Genomic DNA, 19,760 nt, shown 5'->3' on the forward strand with positions numbered 1-19,760 from the left:
CCCGCTCCAGGCTGTTTCCTGCCCCAGCCTCGCGCGCCCGGCTGGCCCCGGCGCTGCCAAGAGCCAGCGGGAAGCAGCCAGAGCAAAATGTCCCCAAAGGGCCCAACCTGGCCAGAGCTGCGGCAAAGGTCATGGCCACCGAGACGTGTTGTGAGGCACCAGGGCTCCGCCATGGGGATGGCTGTGGGTCTCCCGCCAGGTCTCCCAGTGCCGGTGGCTGGCCCCGGTGTGGGGGCTGCCCGCAGCCCTGTCCCTGGCGCAGGGGAAGCTCCGTACTCCCCAGCCTCGCCGCAGCCCTGGCGCCAGCCCGGCCTTCCTTATCTCGCCGGGAAGTCGGGAGCAGGAAGCCCGGCCCGGCGTGGGATAAGGGTCCCGTTTACATTAGCCGCTTTGTTGTGGAGCTGGCTCCCACCCTTGCCCAGCACCCATGGGGCAGGGGACCCTGACCCTGGCCGCAGGGAAGTGGCTGGGACCCCAGCCGCAGGTGCTGTGGGGGGCTGGGGTGGTCCTTGCAACCCCTGCGTGGACATGGGCAGGGGTGGGGTCTGCCAAGAGGGTGCTGTGCCGTGCACCCCACGGTTCCCCCTTGCCCACGGGGCCAGCCCGGCTGTGGCAGCCCTGGCAGGATGGTGCTGGGCATCCCCACTCGCCGCAGCCCACCCGTCTGGCCTGACGCCTGCTCTGCTGCTGCTGCATCCTGGCCCCGGGGCTGGCCAGGACAGGGCGAATCAATGAATTCCCCAAACGGGGAGGTCCGGGGGAGGGAAGAGTGTCCCGGCACAGGAAAAGCTCCTGGCAGCCCTGCGTTGCGGGCAGAGCGGTGCCGGCTGCCCCAAGAGTGCAGCCCCATGCGCAGCCCTGGCTCCTCGCACCCAGCTCCACCACCTGCCGTGAGTGAGACCCCCTTCCCTGGGGACCCCTGGCCCAGCCCCCTGGCCCAGCCCCGCGCCAGGTGGGGCGGCAGGAGGGGTGGGTGGGCGCTGCAGTAGGGGTGCATGGTCCCCTGCCCTTGCCGTTATGGCACAGGTGGGTTCCCCTGCACTGGAGGTTGGTTTTGGGGTTACGTCCCCATGTCACCCTGGGGTCACCCTGGGAGCATCACCGTGTTCTGGCGTGTCTGTGGGGGAAAGGCAGCTGCGGGCAGCAGTAAACCCTGGCAGGGCAGCCTTGCCAGGGCCCCAGCAGTGCAGGGGGCTGCACCAGGGACCCCCGTGGCCGTTGGAGGGTGACGCCTGTCCCCATCCCGCAGGTGGTCCCCACTGCCCCATGTTCCGTTCGCGCCGTGCCGGGCTGGTGAGGCGGCTGTGGCGGCAGCGTTGCGTGGTGGCCGGCCCCGAGGATGGCCCCGGTGCCCTCAAACCGGCGGCACATGCCCTCTTCAAGAAGCTGAAGGATGAGGAGCTGGAGCTGCTGGTGCAGGCGGTGGAGAGCCGGGGTGCCTGGGAGTCCGGCTGCGTCTGGGCACCGCGGGGGGAACCGCGGGGGACCAAGCAGGCGCTGCCCCCCCAGGTCCTGCTCTGCCGCCTCTACCGCTGGCCTGACCTCCGGCAGCCCTACGAGCTCAAGCACCTCTGCTACTGCGCGGGGGGCCGGGGGGGCTGCGGGGACGCGGCCGTGCTTTGCTGCAACCCCCACCACTTCAGCCGCCTGGCTGCACCCGGTGAGTGCCGGGGGCTCCACTAGAGCCCACCTGAGCCCACCCAGCCTCTGGTTCGCAGGGCCAGCTCAAGGCTCCGGGATGCTCCGGAGGGGGATGCGCACCCCAGCCCCTCAGCCCCTTCTCTCCCCCACCCCAGAGACCCCACCACCCCCCTACTCGAAGGTGTCCTGCGGTCCCTCCTGGCCAGATGAACCCCAGCACCCCGGCACCCAGCTCCTGGAGTTCAGCTACAACGGTGGGGACCGGCACGGTAAGAGGGTCCTGCCATACTGGGGGGGCTGCTCGAGCTCCCCCTCACCCAGCAGGCAGGGATGGGGCAGGGCTGACCCCCCCGGGCAGCTCTGCCCCCACCCCACTACTGGCTGGGGCAGAGGTGTGGGTCACAGAACCTGAAAACTGGGGAGCAGAGCTGGTGGGGGTAATGGCTCCGGTGTGGGATGAGAGCTTCGGGGGGGTGGGGGGCGAGCAGCCCGGGCCCAGTCCCCCCCCACTGTGGCTCCTGTTATTTTTGGCGGCGCCAGGCTCCCCGCCGGAGGAAGCGCTGCCCACGGGGACACACACAATGTGCCTTGACGCACACAGCTGTGGCTCCAGCCTGGCTGCTGGCCACCAGGGCCCCACCTTCCCCGTGCCCGGGGACCCCCCTCACCGTGTCCCCAGGGACGGGGGGCTGGGGACAGCCTGGCCCTCTGTGCCAGCACACAGTGGCTCTGGTGACTCACGCCCCATGCCAGAGCCTGTGCTGGCACATCCCGGCACACCGTGTCCATCTGTCCACTGCACTGGCTCCTGCAGGAACTGGGGGAGGGGGGGGCATGGACCCCCCTGTGCCCACTCCCTGCCCATCACCCCTCCCCTTGGGCTCTCCAGCTGCGTGGTTTGGCCATGCCCGCGTGGCAGCCGGTGGCTCTGCTTTCCCCCAGCAGACACCAGCCTTTCACGGAACACCATTAAGGACGGCTACTGGTGCAAACTGGCTTACTGGGAGCACCGGACACGCGTGGGCCGCCTCTACGCTGTGCACGAGGCCTCAGTGAATGTCTTCTGTGAGCTGCCGCGGGGCAGCGGGTTCTGCCTGGGCCAGCTGCCGGCTGCCCACCGTAGCCGTGCCGTGCGGCGGGCGCGCGGCAAGATCGGCCGGGGGCTGCTGCTGAGCCAGGAGCCAGGCGGCGTGTGGGCGTACAACCGCAGTGAGCACCCCATCTTTGTCAGCTCGCCCACCCTGGGGGTCCTGGGCGCCGGTGGGCTCACTGTCCTCAAGGTGCTGCCTGGCTACTCGGCGAAGGTGTTTGACTACGAGCAGGTGGGGGGTGCGGGGGGCTGGCGGCTGCCCGGGGAGGGTCCTTGTGACCCCCACAGTATCCGCATCAGCTTCGCCAAGGGCTGGGGGCCCTGCTACTCCCGGCAGTTCATCACCTCCTGCCCGTGCTGGCTGGAGGTGCTGCTCAACCAGCCGCGCTGAGGGGCTGGGAGGGGGGGTGCCGGGGAGACCCCCAAAGCAGGTGGAAGGGGGGGACATGAGCCAGGGGGCCCCTCCACCGCCCCCAGCCTCTCTCTGCCAGGGCTATGCTGCAGTGGGGCTGTTCTGGCCCAGGAGACCCTTACTGGGACCCTCTGCCCCAGCCCTGGGGGGGTCCAGTGCCCCCTCCTCCCCCATGCCCTGCTCACCGCCCTGCCAGCACCCACCACCGGGCCTTTTGCTGACACAGGGCACTATTTAATCTTTTTATTATTTTTTTATTATTTTAATGGTTAAATTTATTTTAATTTATTTAATTTTTGTAAAAAAAGTAGAGCACGATGCAGCAGCTGCCTGGCACCATGGGTGGGGGTCCAGGCCCGGCCCCCGGGGGAGCAGCCAGGGCAGGGCTGGGGGCCGCAGGAGGGGAGGGCAGTGGGTGTACAGCCCCAGAGCCGGGGTGGGGGGCTGTGGGCCTGGGGGTCATGGCAGGCATGGGAGGAACAGGAGGGAGCAGGCACAGCTGGAGGTGTGAGGCCAGAGAGCACAGCTGGAAAATGGGGCAGGTTAGAACAGCTGTACAAGTGTGGGGCAGGTGAGCACAGCTGGATGGGTGTGGGGCTGGTAGAGCACAGCTGGATGGACAAGTGTGGGGCCGGTGAGCACAGCTGGATGGATAGGTGTGGTGCTAGTGAGCACAGCTGGATAGATGTGGGGCCAGTGAGCACAGCTGGATGGATGGGTGTGGAGCAGGTGAGCACAGCTGGATAGTTGTGGTGCATGTGACTACAGCTGGATGGATGGGTGTGGAGCCGGTGAGCACAGCTGGATGGATGAGTGTGGGGCTGGTGAGCACAGCTGGATTGATATGGGGCAGGTGAGCACAGCTGGATAGATGTGGGACTGGTGGGCACAGCTGGATGGATGGGTGTGGGGCTGGTGAGCACAGCTGGATGGGTTTGGAGCTGGTAGAACACAGCTGGATGGACAGGTGTGGGGCCAGTGAGCACAGCTGGATGGATGGGTGTGGGATCGGTGAGTACAGCTGGATGATTAGATGTGGGGCCGGTGAGCACAACTGGAGGGATAGGTGTTGGGCTGGTGAGGACAGCTGGATGGGTGGGTGTGGGGCTGGTGAGCACAGCTGGATGGATGGGTGTGGGGCGGGTGCTGGGGACAGGGCAGGGTCCCTCACGGTGGGTCCTGCGTCTGGGCACCCGCCGGGCAAGCGCAGCCTCGGGGGTCCCGGGGTGCCCGGGCCGCGACGGCTGTTTCTAACCCCAATAAAGGTGCCACCGGCACAAAGACCCTCCCCGTGTCCCCACGCGTGTCGGTCCCGCGCGGGCGGCGCGCCGGTGGCCGCGGGCTGGGCTCGGGGACCGGCAGTGCCCTCTGCAGGCGGCCGCGGCCGGGCCGCGATGACCGCCCGGTCCTTCCTGCCACGCCGCCGGCCCGGCTGAGACGGGCCTGGCGGCTCCGCGGCCCCCCCGGCCCCCCCGGCCCCGGCCCCGCCGCGTCCCCACGGGCAGCAGGTGAGTGCGGGCCTCGCCGTCGGGGCCGCCCCGGGGCGGCGGGCGGGCGGGCGGCACCGGGAGCGCAGCGCCGGGCACCGAGGGCTCCGGTACCGGCACTGGCTCAGCGCTGCGGGGAGCGGCGGCGCGTGGTGGCGGGCGGGGGCCCGGGGGGCAGTGGCGGGGCCGGGGGGCGGCGCGGCCGGGGATTTTCTGCGATCTCCCCGTCCCCGGTCCCCGCGGGAGCCCCGAGCCCCGCGGTCGGTGCCTGGGCGGGGGGAGGCGGGGGGGAGGGGTGCAGGTGCGCCGACGGCCGGACGGGGGCCGCGGGGGGGCTGCGGGCACCGGAGTCCCGGCGCCCGCCGAGGAACGGGCGGGCTGGGCACGGTGCGGCGGCAGGTGCCCGGTACCGGGAGCCGGCGGGGGGGCTGGGGGGGGGGGCTGGTGGGCCCGGCGCTGGAGCGGTGCCCCCCGGCGCGGTCCCCCCCGCCCGGCTGACATAACGTCTGCGCGGGGCCGTGTTTGCCTTGGCAGCCCGCGGCGGCGGCGGCGGCTCCTCACACTTTCCGCCAGCGCCGGGCAGCGGCCGGGCTCTGAGTCAGGAGCCGGGGGGGCCGGGGTGAGGCGAGGTGAGCCCCGGGGCCGCCCCGCCGCTGCCTCCCGGGGCCGGCGGCGGCCAAACAGGTTGCGCGGGGTCCCCGCCCCGGCACCTGCGGCGGGGCCGCTCCCGGGGGGGCCGCGCCGCGCCCTGCCCCAGCACCGCCGGCAGCGGGGGGGCCGCGTCCCCGGCCCCGGCGCTGTACCCCCGCCCTGCCCGCGACTCCATTCCCCCCGCCGGTGCCCGCTTCCCCGGCCCCGGTTCTCCATCCCTGCACGTGCCCGGTTCTCTATCCCCGCCTGTACCCGGTACTCCACCCCCCCCGCCGATGCCCGCTTCCCTGGCCCCGGTTCTCCGCCTCTGCCCGTGCCCGGGACTCTATGCCCCTCCCTCCGCCGGTGCCCGCTTCCCCGGGCCCGGTTCTCTATCCCCGCCCGTGCCCGGGAGGGACTCCATCCTCCCCGCCGGTGCCCGCTTCCCCGGCCCCGGTTCTCCATCCCTGCCCGTACCCGGGACTCTATCCCCCCGGCCGGTGCCCGGTTCTCCACCCCCCGCCCCACGGCCGACTGCCCGTGCCCGGTTCCCCGCCCCGTGCCCGCGGGGCGGAGCGGGGCGGGCCGGCCCCGGGGCTCGGCGGCCGCAGCGGGCGGGGCGCGCTCGGCGCCTGGCACCGGGCGAGGCGCCGGCGGGGCCGTACCGGGTTCCACCCCCCCACTCCCACCCGCCCACTCCCACCCCCCCAGCCACGGGGTCGGTCCCAGCGCGGCGCCGTTAATCGCTGCTGTCCCGCGCCTCTGACTCAGCTCTTCCCGGCCCCCCCCCCCCCCAGTGCACTCCGGTCCCGGGGGGGCCCGCTCGGCCCCCGCCCTCCCGGGGGGGGTGTGTGTGTGGTGGGCTGATGGGCGGGCCCCCCCACCAATAGGAGGCCGGACCGCCGGCGCGCTGCCCAATGAGCGGGGCGGGGGCGGGCGCTTCCTGGAGCCCCGGCGGCGGCGGCGGCGGCGGCGGCGGCGGCGGCGGCGGCAGCGGGGGGGGGCGGGCGGGGCGCGGCGGCGGCAGGTGAAGGCGGAGGCGGGGCCGCGGCCCCGGGACCGGCCCGTGGCTCGGGCGGGGCGCGCAGGTGAGCGGCGGCGGGTGGGAGCGGACGGACCCACCGACGGGGTCTGCACGGAGGTACCGACCGACCGGTAACGGGACCGGGACCGGGACCGGTACGGCGACCGTTTTGGCAGCCCGGTTGCGGTGAGTCGCGGGGATCCGGGATGCTACCGGCTACCGGCGGCGGGCGGGTGCGCCGAGGTGCTCCGCGCCCGAACCGTGCCTGCCCGCCGCTGCTCCACGCTGGGGCCGGTGGACGTGTCGCCTGCGGGGCGGAGGGGGCCACGCGGGGGCCGTTCCCGGCTCCTCCGCACGGGGCTGCGGGAAACGGGGGACACCGGCAGGTCCCCGCCGCCTCCCGGGGTGGCTGCCAAGGCTCTGGCCGGGGTCCACGTGCGGTGCCACCATCCAGCCGGGGTCCCTCCACGCTCACCGGGGTGCTGCCGCCGTCCCACCGCCCTTCCCGGCCCGCTGAGCGGCTCGGCCGCATCCCCGGCTGCACTGGGCATGGCACCGTCACGGCGGGGTGACAGCTCGGGATCCCCCATGGCGCCAACACCGGTACCGGCAGGTGGGTGTCCCCGTGTCCCGGCACGCTGCAGCACACCAGTGACCCGCTGGGCCTGGCATGCTGGCGGCGGGTGTTTCACTGCTGGCAAGGATCCACACCGGGGTGCCCACCGGGCCCGGTGGCTCGGTAGCACCCACCGAGCGCTGGTGGACTCTGTCCCGGTGCACCCAGCCCTGCTGTACCTGTGCCCCCCTGGCTGGCTGCCCCCAAGCTGGCTGTTTGCCCGGGGTGGGGTGCGGTATTTACCCTCCCGCCACAGCCCATGCCGGAGGGAGTCACCGTCTTGGGCCGCGGCCGCCCTTGACCCGGAGCTGCTTTTACCGGGCGAGGGGGACGTGGTGCTGGGTTTGGTGCGGGGTGAGTGTGGCCGTGCCTCTGTTTCCCCAGCTGCGAGGGGTCCCGCGGTGCTGGGGTCCCTCGGCGCCGGTGCTTGGCACGCAGCAGCTGCCAGCGATTCGAGGCCGCGGCGGTGATGCCAGTGCCGGGTGTGGAGGGAGGGGCTGGGCTCAGGAACTTGGAGTTGGGCGCGTGGAGAAGGGGAAGCTGTGGGGCAGGGGAGGGTGTGGGGCAGCGGGGCCGGGCTGCGGGCTGCTTGGGGCTGGGGGTGCCTTTGCTGGCGACCGGAGTGTGGAGTGGGTGAAACCCCCGGGTGTGGGGAGGTGACAGATGGGGGTGGGGTGGGGGGTGGGGTGTGTGTGACACGGATGGACATCGGTGTTGGGTGCTGGGGACCTCCTGAGACCACCCGCCGGGGCCCGGGCTGGGCAGCCCCCCCTCACTGGCGGCACCACGGTGCTGAGCCCGAGGCCGCGGCGGTGCGGCTCTGCCAGCTGGTGCCGTGCACCCTCGGTGCACACGTGGCACGAGCACGACAGGCCTGAGCGCAGCAGGGGCAGGCAGCGGATGCAGCAGGGGGTGTGGGGGCCAGCACAGCCCCCCGACCCTCGAGGGGTGGCTGCTGCCCCACGCGCGGAGCAGGAACTTCTCCTTCGGGGCGGGCGGTGGATGATGAAACCATGGAGAAATCTCTCCTGGCAGCGCGCGGGCTGCTGGCGGGAGCCCCCGGGAGCCCACGCTCCCCCTGCGCCGCCACTGCCGCCTTCCCATGGTAACCCCACCACCGAGCTGGGGGGTCAGGGCGGGGGAGGCTGCCCTGGCTGGGGGGACTGGCGCCCGCCGAGTCCCCCCAGCAGCGCTGGCGTCCCCGACATGCCCCAGGAGCTGCATGTCCACACCCCAGCGAGCCCCGGGGCGGCTGGAGGACCCGGCCAGGGGCTGGGCTGAGACCCGTCAAACTCGCTTCGTGCCAGGGAGGTGACGCTTGGGTGGCCGCGCAGGCAGCCGGGGAGGCGGCCGTGGCTGGGGCTGCTGCGGTGGCCCGTGTGACCTTCACTGTACTCGGTGCCCGGCCGCTCTCCCAGCCCAGCAATGGGTGGCCGGTTGGCGCAGACGCCGGTGCGGTGGGAGCCGCGGGGCCTGGGTGCCCCGTGCCCCCCGAGCCAGTAGCGTGACTCGGCGGGGCTGTGGGCGGGCGGGGGGGACCGAGCCGTGGCGAGGGAAAATGAAAGCAGGTGATGCGGAAGGAGAAGTAGGTCAGGCGAGCGCTGGCCTCTCCCGGCAGCCTTGGCTGCGCTGCATGCTCCGCTTCGCCCCGGCTGTCCCCACCGTGTCCCTGGGCCCCATGGGCAGCGGCTGGAGGGGCGGTGAGTAGGGGGTCCTGCTGCCAGGCGCGGGGTCCTGGGCAGGGTGGGGGCCAGCGCTGCTGCCCTGGATGCTGATGGGGTGGGGAGTGCGGCCAGGCTGGCTGGCACGCGGGGGGCACCGCTGCACCCTGGCAGTTTTGCTTCGGTTCCCCTCCCATGGGCATCCCCAGCAGCACGGCCTGGGGGCTGCTGTGAGGATGGGCAGGGGGATGCTCCGCTCTTGTCCCGCTGCGGGGCCAAGGAGGGGAAGGGAAGGGGATTCCTGCCCGGCTTGGGCAGTGCCGAGCCTGCTGGCACAGTGGGGACATCCCGGTGTGGCTTGGGACTGGGGACAGTTCTGGGATGGCCCCGTGTACCGTGGTGGGACTCCATGGCAGCTGCCCCTGGCTGTGCTCCGCCACGTGGGGCCGGCGGGGGTCTCGCTGGCAGCACTGCGTGGGCCGGTGAGGCTGCGGCGGGCACAGCCGCGCAGGCAGTGCTCTGTGGGCTTGGGGGGGATTAGAGCCGCCTGCCCCCCCCTTCCCTCCCCTGGGATCAGCCGTGGGCAGCGGGGAGCTGGCAGCAGGCAGCTGCCGTGGGGGCGGAAGCCAGGCTATTTCGGGGGGTGTGGAGGGGGGGCCGTGGGCTGGCACTGTCCTTGCCAGGTGACCCCAGTGGGACCAGCACCGCCTTGGTGCCGGGATGGAGCGTCGTTGGGGCCTGTCCTGTGCCACCTGGCAGTGCTCAGTTCCCGAGGTGCTCTGAAGACAGGGACCCTGTGTCAGGGAGGAGATGCCACCAGCCTGGGGGGCTGCCCAGGGCTGTGTGGCAGCGGTGGGACCCAGGGGGTGTGGCTGCCCTCCAAGGGGCTCCCGTGACTGTGCCACAGGGCAAGCAGCACCAGAGCTGGCTTGCCCTGGGGCTGGCAAGCGGGACCAGCCGTGGGCAAGCCTGGCTGGCCCAGGCTGAGGGCTGGCAGAGCCTCGCCCTGCTGCCATGGGTACCCCCGTGCCTGGCACCAGGGTGCCCGTGGGCAGCTGAGTCTCGCTCCATCCCGGTGGGGTCCTGGCCACACTGGGCCATGCAAGCTGGGACGCAGCAGGATGCCCAGCTCTGCTGTGCCCCTCGGCACTGGCAGGGGTGGCCTGGGCACTGGGTGGGCTCGGAGCCCACCACGCGGCAGCTGCCTTGACCACAGCCCAGTCCCCCCCGGCTGCTGGGGAATCTGTGAGTGGGTTTTGCCCCATGCCGAAGGGTGATCAAAGGTGGGGTTTGCTGTTGACCATTTCCTTCCTGTTCCCCCCTCCTTGAGCTCCATTTCGGCAACCCCTTCCTTCCTTCCTTCCTTCCTACCCTCCTTCCCTCTGCCTGCATGTGGCCCCGCTCCCCAGGCCGCCCTGGCAGGGAGCAGCTGAGGACAGCTGGCGTCCGGCCTCACGTGGCCTCTCCCCAGTGCTGGGGATGGTGATGCTTGGAGCGGGGAGCACAGGGGTGACCCACAGAAGCCACATGCCATTGGCTACATCCATAGTGGCCACCCATAGGTGAGCAGGTGGCTGTGGGACCTCTCCTGTCCTGGCATGTTGTGGTCCCCCGTACTGGGATGTGGTGCGGGAGGTAGGGATGCCCATGGCTGGGGTGCCCATCCTGCTGTCAGGAGAGGGGGGTGGCACCACATGGGAGATGCTGCTGGAACCTGTCCCAGCTGCATGCGGGACAGGGCTGCAGCCCATCACTGGTGCCACTGGTCAGGGTGTCACTGGCCAAGGCCAGGACGGAGCGTGGAGGAGGATGGATGAAGGTCAGCCCATCCATCACCTGGTCCCCCCTGATTGGGCACCCTTGGTGCCCCCCAGCCGGGGTGAGCAGCAGTTTGTGGCCAGCGCATGGGCAGTTGCGACACCCCCAGGGTGGGGGGGATGTCGTGACTCACCCCAGCGGGGCCTGGCCACCAGCGGGAACCCTGAGTCAGGGCTGCGTGCCCATGCCATGCCCCTCCCTGCCCGCCTCGCCCACCTTATCTCCCGCCCTTAGCACCTGGCACACCTGGGCCAGGGGGGGCTGGCGCCATTTCCCTCCTTTATGGGGAGCAAAGGGCAGGCAAAGGGTTGGCAAGCTGGTGCTGCGTCCCTCCCACCCTCCTGGGGACGCTGGCCTGGGTCTGTGCCCCCCACCGTGGTGGCCGGCCAGCCCGGCGCGTGGTGGCAGCGTGGCGGACAAGGCTGCCGGCACCACCGCTGCCTCCCAGCCGCACGCTGCCGGCGCTCCAGCCCTCGGGCTGACCCATGGTGGCACGGCCAGCCTCTGCCCAGCACGCGGTCCCTGGTGATGGGGGAGGCGGGATGCCGTGCCAGGGCATCCTGGCCTGCGTGGGCACGATGCTGGCGCAGCCACTGCCCCCCTGCCCGCCTGCTGTCCCTGCTGCCGGCCCGTTTGCTCGGGCTCTTGCACAACCCGCTCTTTCCGCCAACGTTGCTGGGGCCAGAGGCCCCCTCCCTGCCCGGCTGGCGGCCGGGCTGGCACAGGGCTCTTCCCCTTTCTGCCCGGCCTTGTGCTGCTGGCAGCGCTGGCACGGCTGCCCAGAGCCCTGCCGGGGCCGTGCCAGGGCACTGCGGTGGGGCTGCCCCCCGGCCGGGCTGGTGTGGGCGGCCGGGGCGGATGCTGGGTGCCGGGTGGGGTGTGGGGAGCACTCCCCGGGCTGTTAATTGCTGTTTAGCTGGGGATGCAGAGGGTGTAATTACGGGGGGGGGGGATTGCGCGAACCTGCAGCTGGCCCCAGGGGGCTGGCGGGGGGGGGGGAGTGTGGGTGCCCCGGCGAGCGGAGGGGACTAGGTTCAGCAGGGGCCACCCCTGAGCCCCCTCCCTGGGTCACGGCTGTCCACATCCCCCGTGGGACCTCGGGGACGGCGGAGCGGGACGTGCGTCTGCAGGTTTGGGGGGCGGCTCCAGGGCTGTCCAGGCAGGCCATGGCACGCCGCACCGAGCCCAGCCCTGCGGTGGCAGCCCCGCTCCCGCCAAGCGCAGGCGCCCTCCCGGCTCGGCCGGGCCGGCCACGGCCAGCAGTGAGCACCCAGCACCCAGCGCCCTGCCTTGGGGCGGCGGGAGCGCGAGAGCCTGTCCGACGCCTCGGCGCAGGGGGCCGGGGCATGCGGCGGGGAGGCGATGCCGGCAGCGGGGAGGGGATGCCCGCGGCACGGGGTGCCTGTCCTACCGGTACTGGGAATTTCCTCCGGCGGGAGGGGGCCGGGGGATGCCCCCTGCCCGGTTCTGGGTTGGCACCCCGCGGCATGGCGCTGGCCGTGAAGGGTTAATGCCGTGTGTGTTCTGGGAAGCGGGGCTGGGAGGTGCGTGACCCGGGGTGTGGGCGTCGACTCCTTTTGAGGTGGGATCCTGCGCTCAAGTGCAGCGGGGAGCGGGGCCAAGTTCACACAGCACCCTGCCTTCCCCTCCCTGCCGCTCGCGGGCCGCCGACCCGGCCGCGGCGCAGCGCCGAGCCACGCCGGGACACACGCCAGGTGAGCCGAGCGCCCACCCCGCCGCCGCCACCCGTCGTGGCGGAGAAGGTGCCGGGGCAGTGGGGACCCGGCGCGGTGCCGCCGGGCACGGGGAGAGCCAGGCATGGCTGTTTTGGCACCGGCCGGGAGGCTGCCCGGGATGCTGGCATCGCCTGGGCCCTGCACCGCCCTCGCGGCCGGTGGGACGGGACGGGACGGGCAGTGAGGTTCGGGTCACCACGGCCTGGCAGAGTGAGACCCACACCCCACGGCGGTGGTGCCAGGCAGCCGGACGTGCCTCTGCCTGGCCCAGGCGCTGGGGAAGGTTTTGGCAGCGAGAGGGGGCCATGATGGCGGCGGGAGGGGGCTGTGGTGCCAGTGTGGGGCTGGCGGGCAGAGGGCTGGCGCTGGGGGCTTGGCTGGGCCGGTGGCTGCTTGTCCCCGCTGCACGTGCCAGGGTTGGCACTGGGGACGCCGCGGGTCCTGCAGCCACCTGCGCCGCCATGGCAGGGCCGCCTGCACCCAGCCTCCAGCCCGGCTATCGTGCGCGGTTGGCACCGGCAGCCACACCGGGCACCGGCACAGAGACCGACTTGGGCCACAGCACTCAGACCCCCTGGCTCAGTGCCCATGGCTGCCGTGCCCGCGAGGTGCTCAAGGCACCTGGGAACCGAGAGCTCTCCGGGTGGCACCACGGGTGCCAGGAGCCGGATGGCGGTGGGAGGCCAGGGTGGTGCCGCGGGGCTCGCTCCCTGGCACCGTGGGGCATGGGGGCTCTGTTTATCCTTTTCTCTCTTCAAACCATTTCCTTTCGTTTCTGCTCGCTGTTTCTTCTTCTTTCAAAGAGCAGGACCGCTTCCCCCAGCCGCCTCCCCTCCAGCACTGGGACCCCCAGCATGCCCGCAGCATGTGCCCAATTCAGCGCCACCAGCCTGGCTGGCCCCCAGCCCACCGCCTTCCCTGCCAGGTGGGCAGAGAGGCTGCGCAGCCCCCCACCCCACAGCCATGCCACCCCCCCACACCATGGCACCCGGCGCTGGTACCGCCGCTGCTCCCCGCTGGCTTTGGGCTGGGTGATGGGGGCGTGGGTGATGGGGGGAGTTGGTGCATGGCTGCATACCTGGGTCCCCTTCCCAGCTCCCGAAGGGCGAGGGGCCCCGCGGGGCAAGGGGCCGGGGGCCACCAGGTCGATGATGGCTGGTGCTTCGCTCCCCTTCCTGGGTGACTCATTCTCCCCGGTGCGGCTGTGAAGTCCCTCGACAGCGTTTGCAATTCTTGTGACCGAAAGCAGTAGCACCCTGCAGCAGCCTGGGGTGGGGGCCATGCTCCCCATGACCCCTGCCCCCCTTCCCCATGAGGGAGCAAGGGGGGGCACCCAGACACCCCCTTCTACCCCACATCTCCCACCATCGCCAAGCCAGGACCAGTGCCCGGCACAGGCTGGCACCATGCCCGCGTGCAGGGTGCCATCCTGCCTCGGTGGCACGGGACAGCCAGTCCCCACACTGGGTGGGTGCTGTAGGGCCAGACACCCACCCTGCCACGTGCAGCCGTGCTGGAACAGCCAGACCCCGGGCCAGGGGCACTGGGGGGGAACCAGCTGGTGAATGGGGGCTGGCCGTGGCTGCACCAGGCGGCATGGGCTGGCGGCGGGATGTCAGGCTGACCCGGCCAGGCATTGTTCCCGCTGCTGCCCGCCCTGGCGCAGGAGCCGGCTCAGCGTGGGGAGCAACCCCCCCTTCCCCCAGCCCCGTGTGTCTGCCACAGCCAAAACGGGCCCGGCCGCAGGCATTGACGTAACCAAGAAAGCCCTGGTGCGACGGGGGTGTGGGCATCATCACCGGCCCCCTCCTCAGCCCATGCTCCCCGTGCCATCATCTCTGGCGCCAGCCACGGAACGTCGGGGGGCCGGGAGTGGCTCTGGTACCCTCACACCTTGTCCCCGTCCCCCCCCTCCCCGTTTCCTTATCGCCGCTCTGATCTCCTCGATGGCAGCACCCGCTCAGCATGTGACTTCGCTCCAGCAGGGAGGATGCGCGGGGGGGGGTGGTGGGGGGGGTGGGGGTGTCGGAGAAGAAGCCGTAACGGGCGGTTTGGTGCGATGGAAAATCCCCCTCCTGCCGCCGCCTCGCCCCCGCCCTGCCCCGGCCCTGCGCCCTTGTCCACAGGCATCCGGCCCGGTGGCTGCTCACGGGGGTCCCGGCTCCCCCGCCAGCCTGAGCTGGGCCTCCGGTGAGTTCTGCGGCACCGGCAGTGCCAAGGCGGCTCCCCGCCTGCGCCGCACCACGGCGAGGTTGGTGGCCGTACCCGTTCCTTGAAGCCCCCTGCCACCCGTTGGGGTCTCAGTTGCCAGGCCCAGGCATCCCCGGGTGCTGGAGCCCCCCGACGGGCACATGCCAGCTGGGGGTGGCCGGCCCCGGCCCCAGCAGCAGGAAGAGCGCTGGGTGTCTCGTGGGGCTGGGGGTGCCGTGGGGACGGGGCGGCCATCCCGCTGCTGCTGGCATTTAGCTGGGGGAGGCAGCGACGGACGATGCAGGTGCCACTCCGTGGCGGGACCACCACCTGTGACAGCCCCGGGGGTCCGCAGGGCTCTGGGCTGCCCTCGGCAGGCGCCACGTCCCCATCATCCCCCTGCAGCACAGGGCGCTCGACTCCCCTAATCCTGCCCCCGCTGCTAATCCTGCCTAATCCCACCGGGGGCTGTCGCTGCCTGTTGGCTCCCGGGGCCCTGATGGTTTAATCACCCCTAATCCGCTCGCCCCCGCCCCGGCGGGCACCGGGGACCCCGGCCAGCGGCGGGACGGGCTCCTGGCAAGGGGGCGGCCATGGGCACTTGGCGTTGGCGCCAGCATCCCGGGCGGTCGGCACTGCCCGGCTCCCAGTTTCAGGGGCGGCTGCCGCCTGCCATGCCGGTCGGGCCTGCTCGGCAGCGGCTGGGGCGGCTCCGCAGCCGGTTGCTCCGGGGCCGTTCCCAGCCGTGCCGAGGCAGCCCCAGCTGGCGGCCGCCCAAGCGCAGGGAGCGGCCGGCGCGGGGATGGGCCCCTGTGCCGGGGGCCGCCGGCCGCGCCGCCCCTCCACGGGCAAGAGGGGGCACGTCCCCCGCGCCCGCCGACAGCACAGCGTGGCTTGGCACGGTCCAGCACGGCGTGGCGGGGTTCAGTTCGGCTGGGCCTGGCATGGCTCAGCGTGGCCTGGTGCAGCTTGGTGATGTCCGGTGCCATATGCCACCGTGTGCCATGGCTTGGCATGGCTCGGCATGGCCTGGAGTGGCTTGGTGATAGCCAGTGCCATATGCCACCGTGTGCCGTGGCTTGGCATGGCTCAGCATGGCCTGGTGCAGCTTGGTGATGTCCGGTGCCATATGCCACCGTGTGCCATGGTTTGGAATGGCTCAGCGTGGCCTGGCCTGGCTTGGTGATAGCCAGTGCCATATGCCACCTTGCACCATGGCTTGGCATGGCTCAGTGTGCCCTGCTGTGACTTGGTGATGTCTGGTGCCATATGCCACCGTGCACCATGGCTTGGCCCAGCTCGGCGTGGCATGGCACAGCTCTGGCAGCACCGCCAGCCTGGATGTGGCAGTGCCTGCCCCAGGGTGCAGGCAGGGCTGCAGCCACCAGACAGACCTCCCACCCCAGTGTCACCCAGCAGAGCACCAGTGTCACCCAGCAGCACCAGCCAGCTGGGGTGGCGTTACCTGTGGCTGGGCACGGGGTCGCAGCACCGTGGCTGCCACCTGTACCCTACCTGTGGGTTGGGAGGGTAGCGGGCTCCCTCTTCCCACAGGCTCCATCGCCCGCCTGTGCCGGCTCCGTGGGGACGCGTGGGTCCCCGATGCAGCACCATGAGGACCGCGGGTGCCAGCGTCGGCAGCGCCGGGTTTAGAGCCGGGGCCAAGCCCTGCCAGCCGCAGCGTGGGAAAGGCCCGGCTCACGCAGGCAGGGCTTGGCTGGGCGAGGAGCGGCCCCAGGCTGGGGCAAAGCGGGAGGGAGGGGGCCAGGCCCCCACCGGGAGCGGGGGCAGGAACCGGCGGCGCGGGTGCTGATCCTAATCTGCGGTGGCAGGAAGCGTGGCCCCCGTTCCCAGCCTGGGCTCCGCGGGGCGGCCCCCGGCCCTCGGGGCCCTCTTCCCGGCACTCACCCGCCCACCTGCACCCGCTGCCGGCGAGGCCCGCGTTCCCAGGACGGGGCTGCCGGGAGCCGGTGGGTGCACCCAGCGGTGCCGGGGGGCCAGGGGGTGGGTGGGCTGGTGCAGGAAGCGCGGTGCCTCGGCGCCGTTCAAAGGCGCCGCACTGAGATTTCCCCCTTTGCTGTGGTGGCGCGGGCGGCCAGGTGCCAGCGATGGAGGAAGCGCGGGGGGCTGTGGTGGGGGGCCTGCTGCCCACCAACCTCACCGTGGGGGGGTGTATGTGTGTGTGTGGGGTGAGGGCAGCCCCCAGGCCCCCAGCCTGCTCCGGTTTGGTATCCCACCGAAACCGCCGTGCCACCGAGCCCCGTGCGATGAAGTTTTTTCCTCGCACCCTGGCTTGGCGGCGCGGCTGATGCTCCAGCCACGGTGTTTAGTCCAGGCTTTGGGCTGGTTGCCATGCCAGTCGGCGAGCATCCCGTCCTTCCCGCAGGTGAGGATGATGGCCAGCCCAGAGGACGACCTCATCGGTATCCCCTTCCCCGAGCACAGCAGCGAGCTGCTGAGCTGCCTGAATGAGCAGCGGCAGCTGGGGCTGCTCTGCGATGTCACCATCAAGACGCAGGGCCTGGAGTATCGCACCCACCGCGCCGTCCTGGCCGCTTCCAGCCGCTACTTCAAGAAGCTTTTTGCTGGACCAGGACCAGGGCAGGAGGTCTGCGAGCTGGACTTTGTGGGGCCAGAGGCACTGGGCGCGCTGCTGGAGTTTGCCTACACGGCCACGCTCACCATCAGCAGTGCCAACATGGGCGAGGTGCTGCGCGCCGCCCGGCTGCTGGAGATCCCCTGCGTGATCGCCGCCTGCGTGGAGATCCTGCAGGGCAGCGGGCTGGAGGCACCTGGCCCCGATGACGGCGACTGTGAGCGTGCCCGCCGCTACCTGGAGGCTTTCGCTGCCCTCCCCGAGGGCGAAGCGCCCGCCCCGCCACCCCCCCGCCCCGCTGCCCGCCGCAGCAAGAAGACCCGCAAGTTTCTGCAAGCCCGTGGCGCCCGGCTCAACAACCACACCGAGGAGCCGCCCGCCGAGGCCGAAGCCTGCGGCAGCCCCCCGCCACCCCCCCAGCCGCCCTCGCCCCCCCTGCCCGAGGGGCTGCCCCTGCCTTACGACAGCTTCGAGCTGCCCGAGGAAGAGGAGCTGCCCCCGCACCCCTTCCCCTTCCCCTACCAGTCCCCCCTGTCCCCCGAGGAGGCTGCCTCCGACGAGGACGCCATCGACCCTGATCTGATGGCGTACCTGAGCTCGCTGCACCACGAGTCGCTGGCGCCTGGGCTGGATACGCCCGACAAGCTGGTGCGCAAGCGCCGCTCGCAGATGCCCCAGGAGTGCCCCGTCTGCCACAAGGTCATCCACGGCGCCGGCAAGCTGCCCCGCCACATGCGCACGCACACGGGCGAGAAGCCCTTCGCCTGCCAGGTCTGCGGGGTCCGCTTCACACGGTGAGTGCAGCCCGGTGGGTACCCGACGGCATCCCCCCCTGCCCCCAGCACCTCGCCTGCTAGTGCCTGGCCGCTTCCCTGCCATGGTGCAAGTGCAGGGCCAGGGGGGCTTCTGTGCCCCCCGTGAGTGCTGCCTGAGCGACCCGCCCTGCCTGCCAGCCGTGGTACCCAGCAGCATCCCCAGCTGCACCTCCCCTGCTGGTACTCAGCTGCATCCTGGCACGGTGCAACACCAGGATGCATTTCCCACCGCCGCTGGTGCCACAGCAGTCCCTGCACACCCCAGCCAGGCAGCCGGGATGTGGTTCCCCACCTTGCCAGAGCCCCCAGCCCCCCCCCTCCTTGCAGAGCATCCCTACCACTGCACTGCCAGCACCATCCCGCTGCCTACTGCAGCCAGGTGGCTGCTTCCCTAGGGATGCCAGCTGCCCTGTGCCAACGTCTGCCTCTCCATTTGTGTCTGTGTGTCCCCAGGAATGACAAGCTGAAGATCCACATGCGTAAGCACACGGGGGAGCGGCCCTACTCCTGCCAGCACTGCAGCGCCCGCTTCCTGCACAGCTACGACCTGAAGAACCACATGCACCTGCACACGGGCGCGCGGCCCTACGAGTGCTACCTCTGCCACAAGGCCTTCGCCAAGGACGACCACCTCCAGCGGCACCTCAAGGGCCAGAACTGCCTGGAGGTGCGGACCCGCCGTCGACGCCGCGACGAGCCGCCACCGCCGCCCGCCGGCCCTCCTGGCCTTGACCTCTCCAATGGGCGGCTGGAGGGGCTGCGCCTCTCCATCGCCCGCTACTGGGGTCCGGGGCAGCCGAAGGAGGAGGAGGATGAGCCGGAGGGTGAGGAAGGGCCACAGCCGGATGGCACCGTGCCGGTGGAGACGGTGTAGGGCCACTGCCACGGCGAGTGCTGTGCCATGCTGAGCCGTGCCGTGCCCGCCCCGGGTTTCTGTTCCCGTTTTTCCCGTCACGGTTCATTCCCAGTTATGCAAAGGGGGAAACTCCCCCCTGGCCGATTTGCACAATGGGGTGGGGGGGTGTCCCCGCCGCCCCCCCACCGTGCCCAGGGCGCACCCCCCCCATCCGCCGTGCCCGGGTTTCCCCCCGCCGTACCCGGGCAGCGGAGCCCCGGTGAGGGGGCCGGGGGGGGTAGAAGCGGGACTGGGGTGTGTGCGCCCCCCCCCCCCGAGTGGATGCCGCCCCCCAGCGGGGCCGGGACCGGGCGGTGGCACCCGCGGACCGAGGGCGCCCCTGGCCCCGAACAGGAGGGCGCGGGCGGGGCCAGCAGGGCGCCCCCCCCCCCCCCCCCGCCCCCCGGTGTGCGGGTGGAGGCGGGGGGGCCGCCGCCCTGCGCTGTGCATAGCTTGTGTCCCCCCCCCCCTCCCAGCCCTCCCCGTCCCGAGCAGCCCCTCCCCGGCGAGCCCCCCTCGCCCCTGCACTCCCGGCTGCTTTCTCTTGGTTGCACTATTCGGGTGAGCCCACCCGGGTGCGGGGCAGCCCCGGCCCCCACCCGATCCCATCCCCCCCCAACCACCCCGGCCCTGTGGGACCCCCCTCCCCGGGGTGGCCGGGCCCCCGCGGTCACCCCTCTGCCCTTTGCACATGCCCCACCCAGGGCGCAGCCCCCCCCCCTCCCCCCCGGGGGAGCAGGGGACCGGCACTATTTGCCTAAAATAAGAGTTTATCTATATTTAAAAAGATGATGTAATATATTCCCCCCCCCAGCCCCGGCCCCTCCGCTGCTGCCCGCCAGCGCTGCCCGGCCCCCGCGCATCTGTCCCTTGCCACGGGGTGCCGGGAGGGGTGATGGGGACGAGGGGCTCGGCTCCCGTCATGGCTTTAAAGTGCCTTATGGTGAACTTGAAACTTTTCGGCTACTTGAACCTCTCTGGTGTCAGGAACCAAACGAATAATCGGTGGGCGGCCGCCCCCCGCCCTGCCGGGTCGCCTCTGTCTGTCTGTCTGTCTGTTTGTGTTTGTTTTTTTAAACGAAGGCTGCTTGGTAATAAACGGAGAAGCAGGGACCCCCTCCGCGCCCGGCTGTCTGTCTGCCCCCCCCC

At 71.6% G+C, this 19,760-nt stretch overlaps 2 protein-coding genes across 11 annotated transcripts; both read left to right on the top strand.

The window, feature by feature from the left end:
• Positions 1-675: 675 nt before the first annotated feature.
• On the top strand, positions 676-4,431 carry LOC308055265 (mothers against decapentaplegic homolog 6-like). Of its 3 annotated transcripts, none has more exons than XM_080369052.1 (4): positions 676-890; positions 1,250-1,660; positions 1,797-1,895; positions 2,587-4,431. In XM_080369052.1, the coding sequence occupies exons 2-4, from the start codon at positions 1,267-1,269 to the stop codon at positions 3,120-3,122; spliced, it is 1,029 nt and encodes a 342-aa protein (XP_080225178.1). In that variant the 5' UTR covers positions 676-890; positions 1,250-1,266; the 3' UTR covers positions 3,123-4,431. The 3 variants fall into 3 exon arrangements, with proteins under 3 accessions (XP_080225178.1, XP_080225176.1, XP_080225177.1); XM_080369050.1 differs by having other exon boundaries at positions 677-890; positions 1,797-1,910; positions 2,584-4,431; XM_080369051.1 differs by having other exon boundaries at positions 677-890; positions 1,797-1,910.
• A 91-nt stretch (positions 4,432-4,522) lies between these two features.
• On the top strand, positions 4,523-19,724 carry ZBTB7B (zinc finger and BTB domain containing 7B). 8 transcript variants are annotated; one of them, XM_080369030.1, is made up of 3 exons: positions 4,523-4,651; positions 16,692-17,695; positions 18,170-19,724. In XM_080369030.1, the coding sequence occupies exons 2-3, from the start codon at positions 16,698-16,700 to the stop codon at positions 18,588-18,590; spliced, it is 1,419 nt and encodes a 472-aa protein (XP_080225156.1). In that variant the 5' UTR covers positions 4,523-4,651; positions 16,692-16,697; the 3' UTR covers positions 18,591-19,724. The 8 variants fall into 8 exon arrangements, with proteins under 8 accessions (XP_080225156.1, XP_080225158.1, XP_080225159.1 ...); XM_080369032.1 differs by lacking the exon at positions 4,523-4,651 and adding an exon at positions 6,208-6,348; XM_080369033.1 differs by lacking the exon at positions 4,523-4,651 and adding an exon at positions 6,231-6,470.
• Positions 19,725-19,760: the final 36 nt, after the last annotated feature.

Source organism: Falco punctatus (assembly GCF_963210335.1).
Source record: "Falco punctatus genome assembly, chromosome: 18".
NCBI classification, from domain to species: domain Eukaryota; kingdom Metazoa; phylum Chordata; class Aves; order Falconiformes; family Falconidae; genus Falco; species Falco punctatus.

Excerpts from the sequence above, each read along its gene's own strand:
- ZBTB7B (XM_080369028.1), top strand. The coding sequence starts at position 16,614 with ATGCTCCAGCCACGGTGTTTAGTCCAGGCTTTGGGCTGGTTGCCATGC. Across the intron at positions 17,696-18,169 it reads TGCGGGGTCCGCTTCACACG|GAATGACAAGCTGAAGATCC; the intron begins GTGAGTGCAGCC and ends GTGTGTCCCCAG.
- LOC308055265 (XM_080369050.1), top strand. The coding sequence starts at position 1,267 with ATGTTCCGTTCGCGCCGTGCCGGGCTGGTGAGGCGGCTGTGGCGGCAG. Across the intron at positions 1,661-1,796 it reads CAGCCGCCTGGCTGCACCCG|AGACCCCACCACCCCCCTAC; the intron begins GTGAGTGCCGGG and ends CCCCCACCCCAG. Across the intron at positions 1,911-2,583 it reads CAACGGTGGGGACCGGCACG|CAGACACCAGCCTTTCACGG; the intron begins GTAAGAGGGTCC and ends GCTTTCCCCCAG.